The sequence below is a fragment of the Perca fluviatilis genome, chromosome 23 (genome assembly GCF_010015445.1).
Source record: "Perca fluviatilis chromosome 23, GENO_Pfluv_1.0, whole genome shotgun sequence".
Classification (NCBI taxonomy): domain Eukaryota; kingdom Metazoa; phylum Chordata; class Actinopteri; order Perciformes; family Percidae; genus Perca; species Perca fluviatilis.
Window position 1 is genome coordinate 20289319 of NC_053134.1, and position 10367 is coordinate 20299685.

Here is a 10367-nt window from a genome sequence, read left to right on the forward strand (position 1 = left end):
TTTTCAGGTAAACACGTCGGTTAGACGGCGTGCTTGGCTTGGCAGAAGGTCATTGACCACATCCTGCTTTATCACCATGGAAACATCCAAAAGCGAACCAACGTCTGGCCCTCTCTCTCTGTCTCTCGCTCTCTTTTCACAGTGCAGAGCCCCCACACACACACACTCTCTCTCTCTCTCTACCATAAACACACACTCTCCTTTAAACCACTCTCTCCCACGCCGACACACCTAAGCCACGCGCAAAACACACAAACTCTCCCTTTTGACCGCATCTTTCTCCACTCTTCTCTCTCTCACACGCTTGCACGCACTCATACACACACACACACACACACACACACACACACACACACACACACACACACACACACACACACACACACACACACACACACACACACACACACACACAAAGTCAAGTTCGGGACTTTCTGTAACTTAAAATTGTTGCTCAACCATTGATTTCACTGCAGTGAATCAGTATCTGAAATGGTATCTCCTCTGGCAACTGCATACAATTATGTATACAACAACTAGCCTGTATTAAATTACCTGAATGCAATTGTATATACAGTATATTATTTGCCTTCTGCATAGACCAAAGATGGTCTATGTCACACACACACACACACACACACACACAGACACACGCACACACACACAGGTAAAACAACAGTGAACCATATTAGATTTTTAAACGTGTAATGAGGGCTTCAAACCAAAAAGCCTCGTGATTATTAGGCAAACTAGGTCTTTTTTTTTTCTCATTAAGAAAACAGTTAAAATATTTCCCTGACCTTAAGAAACCAAATGTTTGGAAGTAAAGGCAAGTTCAAGCATATTCAATCAAGTAATTCAATTGTGTACAGATATTTTAATTTGTCATTTCTCATCTGTGCAAAGAACCTGCTCTTTCCAACATTTAAATGTGCTAAAGGAGCTGAAGGAAGGGCACATGGTCATGGACAAATGTAACCCTGAGAGCATCAATGGCGGCTTCACTCAACTTTTGTATTCACTACTGCCGCCATCCTGCTTTGGAAGGCAGTCAAAAGTCTATGAGTCCATTAGAGAAAAAAGTCTATATGTGCGAGATATAGGTTGCATATTTTGTTGACGAACCACGGCGTTCAGAAATTCACAGCAAAGTTGGCTTTCCAGGAGAGCCTTTGGTGTTGTTTACATGTTTGTGTTGGTGTCTGTTTGTGGCTTCAGTGTTTGAGAAAGGGAATTCCCAGTCAGAGAGGAGGGGTGGTCCTGGACAGAGCTCCGTTATGCTTGTGGCTTTTAGTAGAGTTTGCATCAGAGGAAGGATTGCTGTTCTCATTTGTGTTGATGTTAACAATTCCTTCTCCTCCCTGCCCACCTACCCTCCTTTCTTTCTTTCTTTCTTTCTTTCTTTCTATCTGCGTTCCTTCTTTTTATGTCTTCTGTGGTGTCCGATTCCCTAAACAGTCCAAGAATGTGTGACATTATTTCAATTTAAGTCCCATTTAAGGGCAGCGGATGACTTATACTGTTCTTTTTATTATATTTGACCTTTTTTCTTCCTCTTTCCAGTGACTTGTTTTCCTGAACTATAAGTTTAAAGCTTCACTAATTCATATTTTTAGAATAACAAACAATGGATCTAAGAACATGTGGATTGTTAAAGGTTTGCTCATATTGAGAAATCTGCAGATAATAATTATTGCCTAACTGCAGTTTTCCTCAGCCAACAGAGCATTTTGGCGTCTTTTAGCTGATTGTTTTTAGTTTTTACGGCCGGCAACTTTATTGTTTTAGTTGAGTCTCTCCACTCTCATCAAATCAGCTCATTTCAGTTTACAGCGGCTGTTTTGGACAAAAATGCTCTAATGAGCCAGATATTCAGGATTTGTTTTGGGATCTGGCCAAAGACAGGGTGAATATTGGCATTTTATTCACAATGTGGCATCAAAATGTATCTTCTTTTTCTTCCACCATAAGCTTTCAGTAGAAAGCTCTTTTAGCTCAGTTTCCTCTGGAAAAAACATGGCCCTCTTCCTGATGTCTGCTGTACAGCAATCAATCTTTTTGGCAAAACATATATCTCCTAATGACTTCTTGATAGTGCAAATCAATACTTGTTGAATCAATTTCATTAAGTCTTGATTCTCCTGTGCAGATCGCCTGCGTCTCTGGTGTCACCCCGTCATGGAGAGTTCCATCACACTCTGGCAGTTCCTGCTGCAGCTGCTACTCGACAAAAGCCACAAACATCTCATCTGCTGGACGTCCAACGACGGCGAGTTCAAGCTGCTCAAGTCAGAAGAAGTGGCCAAGCTGTGGGGGCTGCGCAAGAACAAGACCAACATGAACTATGACAAGCTGAGCAGAGCTCTGCGCTACTACTACGACAAAGTACGCAACAAATACATTTCGAGACTATTGAAATAAACCGTCTTAGCGGTTTGATGATGTTTTATGCCCTTAGGGCCATGAAAGCCAATTGAATCACCTCAATAAATGGGGTTTTCCCGTAATTTAACACATTGTTTCGTCTGCAGAACATCATCAAGAAGGTGATCGGCCAGAAGTTCGTCTACAAGTTTGTGTCGTCCCCCGAGATTCTGATGATGGACCCTGCGGTGGTGGAGTCAGGCCGCAGCGGCGAGGAAAGTGGGGGTGCGACATCAGAGCCTGAGGCTGAAGACGAGGATGGGGGTGGGAGAAACCAATACCTTCACTCCAGCCTGTACTCCTCCTTCACCGTCGGCTCACCGCAGCACTCCTTGGAACCGCATCGGCCGATCAAGACGGAGCCCAGATCCGATCACCACGGCGACAGCTCCTCTGTCATCCGATTCGTAACCAACCGCGGCCACTCCTCGCTATCCCCCACCCCACCCCCATCCTCGGCCGACACCTCCGATTCCTCCAGATCGTCTCCCCGGCAGGCCCGCTCTTCCTCCTGCTCCTCCTCCCCGCCGCAGAGCCCCGCCCACACACTGTGGAGGGGGCGTAGCCAGAGCACAGAGACTAATGCGATAGAGCAGAGCGCTCAGCCTCTAAACCTGTCGTCGGGTCACAGGGAGAGAGAGAGGTCACAGGGCACGGCGATGCCAGAGAGGAGGAGATTGGCCAGTAGCGTGCCTTTAAAAAGCAGAAAACCCAAAGGCTTGGAAATCTCCGCTTCCTCTCTCCTCCTGACAGGAAGTGACCTCGTCTCCAGAGCTCTCAACAGCCCGGCGCTGCCTTCAGGCTCCCTGACCGCTGCCTTCCTCACCACACAGGTACAACGTGACACATTACACATGATCAAACATCATTGCACTCACACACAGTCCTTCTGTATAAACAGGTGAGGAAAGAGAAAAAGACGATGGGTTTGGGGGATGAAGAAAGTTAAACTAGTAGACAGGGAGGAGATGGAAAGAGGTGAGCGGAAAGAGGGGAGGAGGCAAGGGAGGGGGGAGGTTCATAAGTGAACCCATATGTTCCTGAAGCTCCTGATTCACTGGCAACAACACACTGACCAAACCAGCACAGTCTGACTATATTCAGGCTTTCAGCTGGCCCTTTTATCCAGACTGCAGCACTGATAGGCAGCCAAGTGTACAGTACACAATTGATGGAAAATAAAACTCTATGATAAACCGTTGATTCATCACTGAACATTTTGTATGATTGTCTGCAAGGAACACCTGAGCTGTTGGTTAAGTATCCACAGCCCCTTAATGACTTCACCCTGGACAGATGTGGTTCTGTCCCTGTTGTCCACCAGAAACCAGTTTGTGGTGGTTGCTGGTCTTCATGGTAAACCTGTACCTTGCAAGTCAAGCTGTGAGCTCGATCTGGCTGGTAAATCAGCAAAAAAAACGCATCAAAACACAAAAGCACACGATAAGCTGGTTCTGAGAAAGTAGCTTAGTGGAACTGAACATCAAAAGGCCTCATATGCCTGTTTTAGATCAGCAAGAGTTAGAGTGGTCAAACAAAGGAAATTTGAGGTACAGAAATGACTGGACTGAAAAATTTACTTGCAATAAGATATAGCCAAAGCACAGTCCTGTATCTTTTCGCAGGAAGAGTTTGAGACAGCTTCCTGCCATGAAAAATGGATTTTCAAATAATTTTTTGGCTCATTTTATGCCTTTATTAGAAAGCCGAATTTAAGCCGTCTTATGTTTGCATGAAAGCAATACTGGCCTTAGTTAAATATAAAGAGACAGAAGAAAGTAGATGTCATGAATTCTTTATGACTGGAGCTTCCTGACCTGCATGGCGTCCGTCTGCCAAGTCAGTCTGTCTGGGAGATGTGAGTTCACTAGAGGGCAGACTTGGCTTTGAGTCCAATGACATGACAACTCCACCACAGACTCTGAACAAGTCTCTTGGAACATATTGCCAGAGTAAACACTAACTTTTCCATCGTGGTGTATTTATTCCACATTTCATTTGGGGTTTTGTTCATTTAGACTCCGTCTGGTCTGCTGCTCACTCCCAGTCCTCTACTCTCCAATATCCATTTCTGGTCCAACCTGAGTCCAGTGGGACCACTTAGCCCTGCACAACTGCAGAGCCATGCCCCCCTCTTTCAGGTAACACACACACATACACATTTGGTACTGTATGTGAGGAACTCAGTGAATGCATGTTGGCCAATCGCTTTGATTGTTGGATGGTGAAGTTACAAAGATTGTCAGACCCTAAATCCTAAGGTTAAAAATGGGTTTAGACAGCAGTCTAACAAGCACTTTGTTTGAGGCATACTCTTGTTTTTGTCAACTTTGCTCCAATAACATAAAGTCATCCTCACCCTAAACCAACCGAACTTCAGCCCTTACCCTGATTTAAAGCAAGACCATGTAAAATGTATGAGACATGAAATAACACATTCTTCCTCTTACAAATGAAAAGAAGAACTCACAAGCAATAAACACACTTGCTCAAGTTCATTCACTCAGGACTTTTCGTATGACCAGTAGCTAATGGTGGCTAATGGTGGCTAATGTTAGCTAACATAGCAAACTAAAAATAGATGTTGCTGTGTAACTCAGTCAGTGTGCCCTAACCCTTACCCTAACTCCTTTACTTGGTTTTCTTAAGTATTGGAATGGAAGAAATCGTACACATATAATGTATTTCCACACACAAGTAATACTGAGAGACTACACCAATTCCAATTTTGCCTCTGCAATGCTGTAAACATTGTTTTTTTTATGGATTATTATATAGAAATGTGTTCTAAAATAAGCTTGAAATGTTTAAGTCCTGTATAAAAAGCAAAAAAAATCTCTATCTGCCTGTCCCTATTTACAGCAAATCCCTCCCTCATAACTACAGGAACATTACAGTCATTTCACACTGCTGATTTACCTCCACAGTTATTTTCACACAGTTGTGTGTGTGTGTGTTAGTGTATGCATGATTCACCGTGTTCCAGGGTTTCAAAATAAGCCACAGATGTTTCCGTTCTGGTGTGGACAAGAAGAGGGGGCAACTTCCTGTTGGCTAGGGGGAGTGGGAGAGGGTTGGTTGGTCAGGAGCCCCTCCCACCAATCTGAAATCTCTGAAACAAACACACATATACAACTCCAAAATAAGCTGTTAAGCATCTAATGACCGGCGATTAGTCCTTACAACAGGGCTTGGTCCCCACAATGTTGGTGCACAACCAGGTCCCCATGTTGTATTATAAGATAGAGCAGACTCTCCTTCTTTGATGCAGTAGCAGTCAGAATAGAGCACTGAGACTAGTGCTGTAGAAAATAGTGAATTCATTTGATGTCAAACAGGTTTGACACAACATTTAAACGGCTCAGACAGAACATTTATTTTCCTCATTTTATGAGTGCCGCAGGGATGACAAATATTTACAGGCCAACCTAGAAGTTAGCATCGCCTTAGTTCTCTCGACAAAATGCCAATGGGAATTTTCCATTGGATTATTGCAGAAAATAAGCTCTGTGGCAAACAAAAATTTTATATACTTACACGTTTTGTCTAGCAAGGTAATCTTCACAAATAAACACAATTCTTAATGTTTTTTGAGGCATTAATGCAATTGCCCAGAGTAAAGAGCTAATGCTAGGCCATAAACGAACTTTACCATGGTCTCATGACTTCGTCACCACCACTGGCTTCCAACTGATTTCACGTGTTCAGTGTGATGCTGTTTAATGTCCCCAACAACTGTAGTTTCATTTAGCCACTTTTAAGCAACTGCCTTTTTTTTAATGACGCATAAACGCCTCAGAATTCACGAGTCGGGTATTTACTTAAGTGTTTTATGTCGTAGCACAAACCATTGAAATCTATTACGCTTGTGTTAACCAGACCTTATTTCAGGCATCTAACCAAAAACATTGACTTTGAGACAAGGGAACCGGAAGTGCAAAAAAACTAACTAATTTCTGAGTTTTATGACTCATTCCTGCAGCACTCTATTGTGCAAATCATTTTGTGAAAGCATTGACCAACCTTATTACTGTTAGCATTATGGATGTGACATCATTAGTTTAATATTGGTAGTGGGATTACTATATATCATTCTTCTATTAATGAAACAACTGTATAGTTTTAATCAGTGTAAAGCTACAATGACTAAAGCCATTTAACCCTATTCATTCTCTTTAAAGCGCGTAGGATGTGTAGGATTTAAACATTCCTGACTTTAGTGGTGGTATCAAAACCTGTCCCAATTGTCTAATTTTCTACAAAATTAGCTTATGCCATTAGAATATTTTTAAAGATTCTATAATCACAAACAATATCTTACCAGTCAGCTCCATCGCCCCTTGTGTGCTGAAGTGTTCTGTTCAAATGCAAAATCAGGCGGTTCCTTGCTTTGTCTTACGTATCATGTGGCTGAAAAAGTGACGTACACTTATCAGTTCAGGTAAAAATAAATATTTTCAGTTTTCTACCTCTAATTTGGCCTTTCCCCTTTCAGTTCCCCTCACTGCTGAATGGAGTCATCCCTGTGCCTTTCACCAGCATGGACGCTCCCTCTCCTCTGCTGCTCTCCCCAAGCTCCCACAAGTCCTGATCCCCGAGCTTCAAGAGCAAACTAGGCCAAACCGGGCCGGATCAGCACAGACCAGTACCGAGCCAATCTGCTTTAGACTTTGACAATGAACCACACAGGAGTCAGACTTCCTCTGAGTCCAATTACACTTTCATCTGAAACCTGTTTCTTTGAATTTACAAATGAAGAAACAGGAGCTTTACTCTGAAGATTTGCTCTCTGAGAAGAGTATTTGCGTTAAACATTTCTTTGTGTGTTTACTACAGTTCAACTGCTCATGTCATTTACATTTGTTTCTTCATCATCATACAAAGAAATTGACTGGAGGTCAGACCTCATCATGTTTCTTATCTTATTATCTCATCTCATTCCACTAGGTTCAAAGTTCAGTGATACAGACCAGTTGCAATTTCATTAGTGTTAGCGCTATTTTTCGCCTCTGCTCTGGCTATTGTCAATATCCACACCACTGACTCAAACAACGGAGATCTGGAGAAATCCTTTTTGTTTGGAATTATAAAATAAGAACTCAAGAATGACGGATGCTCAAGTACAGCTCATTTAAGTAAATACATGTTCACCATGCTACTGTACAGTTAAAGGAAATACAGTAATTTGCTTTCCTACTATGAGTTACCCGCAATTTCCACCAACTGCGGAACGGCTGCGGATCCGCTCCGGAACGGCGGCGGAGTCAATAGGTTTCCATTAAAGTCAATGTGTGTATTTTCACTGACTGCAGATACGCAGAGTTTCTATTTTTGACTGATGCCGGAGAGCTCCGCAGCAATTCAGCACAGGGCAGATTGGGCGGGACAGGAATAATGGCGGAGACTGGCCTGAAGTCAGCACAGAGTTGTTTCCCCTCTACTCCTCTGGATGGAAACAAACTACATCCTGTTATGTCGCGCGATCATATGTGAATTCGCAAGATCTCGTGGGTCCTCGTGACTTCAGCTGTCAGTCATGGACGCAGCTGTTCCGCAACAAATACGGACCTGGTGGGTATTGAAGGACGGCAGAGCACGGAGCCGACACGCAGCGGAGCCGATCCGCAGCCGTTCCGCAGTTGGTGGACATTGCGGTTAGCGTTAGACAAGAAAATTGACACCCCCCTCTCTCATGATTGTAGGCTCAATATGAAGCTATATGCAGGAGACGGTTAGATAAAGACTGGAAGCACAGAAACCTTACTCTGTCCAAAGGTGACTACTAGCTAGCAGCTTACTAATTAACACATTAACCTTTATAGAAATTTAAAAAAAACGACAATTTGTAGTTTTATAGGGGATTGAAGGTAGAACCCAGGAGAAATAGTTTGGCACAAAACCTCTGTAAAACGATTTTTACACTTTGGTTTTTGTACAGATTAAACAAACACCAACAATAATTTCTTTATTTGTGAGCTGAGGTAAGGTGGACTTTGATAACTTTGGGCAGAGCCAGGCTGGCGGTTTCAAGTCTTTATGCTAAGCTAACCAGCTGCTGGCTGTAAATACATATATAACTGACAAATATAAATAGTGATGTAAATCTTCTCATCTTACACTCAGCAAGAAAGCCCGATTCCAAAAATGTCACATTTTTCCTTTAAATTTGGACATAAAATGGGGCCATAACTGGATGATTAAACGCCATAGCCATGGAAGATATTAAGTAGTGGGTGATTGTAATTTTTCCCCTGTGCCTTCGCCTTCCTTTAAATTGACCAAATCTTCAATGTGAACAATTTTGGGGTGTCTCTGAGTCTCATTTATCAATCTTTTTAGGGGTTTAAAAAAAAAAAAAAGTATGACGATTGACATTGTGTCTCATGATCAATTTTTATGTTTTTTAACAACTTGATATACATCTGTATATCAAGATCTGAATTGTTTCAGTGTTGCCATGAGATGAATCCCTCACTGACTCCTAGCAGAGCACCTGCTAGCCAGTGCGCTAAAACGCTGTGGAAGTCTTCATTTTGTCTTCTGCATTGCTTTGACTTGACGCTGTGAACTTATTTGTATAGTTTCATGCTTTTTTATTATTTTTTTTTAAATGCACTGTACTTCTTAGCCTTGTACCAGCTGTGCCTTTAATATTGTAAGACTTGTGTAAATGTATTATGTATTAAGCTTTAAACCAGGTTTAATAGACATTCCAGGTCAAAATTGCACAAAAGCTTTTATTTTGTAAAATGGCTCCTGGTTATTTTTTATAAAGAAATTAATAGAAATGTATTCTCGGTAATTTGCTTGTGTTTTGTTGAGAGATATTTTAGTTTTTTTGTAATAAAGTGAATTACTTTTCAGAATTACTATACTCATTTTAGTTGGTAATACACACTCTTTCACAACTCAAAGAACGACTGCTGCACAGACGGTTTATGAAACAGATTAAATTTACTTTCGATGGTTATGAGAAATAAATAGTTCCAGTAAAAAGAGTCACACAAACTGTTCACCGGCAGCTCAGTGTTTCAGAGAGCTCGAATTCACAACACAGCAGGCCTTCCATGCAACGCCACACACACACACACACACACACACACACACACACACACACACACACACACACACACACACACACACACACACACACACACACACACACACACACACACACACACACACACACACACACACACACACACACACTACAGTTTTACAATGATAAATATTTAGCCGTTGCAGAAATCTCCTTCCGTGCATGTCACTGTACTGTTCATGTAAAAAAAAAAAACTATTAGCAACAAAGTTAGCAGTTAACAGTGCAATAATCCTGCATTCTTATGTTTGATTACAGGGACATGCTTAAAAAATGAAAAAGGCGGTGTGATAAAGTGTCAGTGAAGCATCCAAACACGCTGATACAGTTCATGTGAAATACAAAATGAAAGGGAAGAAAAAGGTTTCCTCATTTTAAAGCTACCTAGGGAGAAATCATGAGGCGATGGGTCAATGTAATACAGGATGTCTACCATTAATATAATGACTTTTTTCCCGTGAACACAAGAAGTGTTCTGTATTTACAATGTAAACCGTTAACACCATCTTCCATCTGCTTTTTTTTGTGACAGTTCATGTGGAGCTTTAATTTAGAATTGAATCCACGTTGAAAGAGAAAGAAATATTCTGCCAAAGGTTTAAACTACTGAAATGAGTATGTTTACAGGATTATTACACTATTAGCTGCAAACTGTGTTAAAGTCCATGTTCATTACATTGATGCTCTCCGCTATTAATGTGTTTTAAGAAGCAGTGGTAGTGCTTCCAGCACTTTCCTAGCATGTTCTACCCAATCAGTAACTCAAGTGTTGCTCAAATCCTTTAAATCTCAACAGACAATGAATGTGAAATCTTCATGTAGATGTTGAGCAAAAGAGCTGCAG

The 10367-nt window shown here is 41.8% G+C and overlaps 1 protein-coding gene across 1 annotated transcript in view; it reads left to right on the forward strand.

Moving 5' to 3' along the window:
• The window catches only part of elk3 (ETS transcription factor ELK3), a 10823-nt gene extending 2055 nt beyond the window's left edge, over nt 1–8768 (forward strand). The window contains exons 2-5 of the mRNA XM_039791216.1: nt 2150–2385; nt 2532–3257; nt 4443–4565; nt 6920–8768. Coding sequence (XP_039647150.1) covers nt 2179–2385; nt 2532–3257; nt 4443–4565; nt 6920–7015 — 1152 coding nt within the window. The 5' untranslated portion in view covers nt 2150–2178 and the 3' untranslated portion in view covers nt 7016–8768. The remainder of the gene's footprint in view (nt 1–2149; nt 2386–2531; nt 3258–4442; nt 4566–6919) is intronic.
• The last annotated feature ends 1599 nt before the right edge of the window (nt 8769–10367 follow it).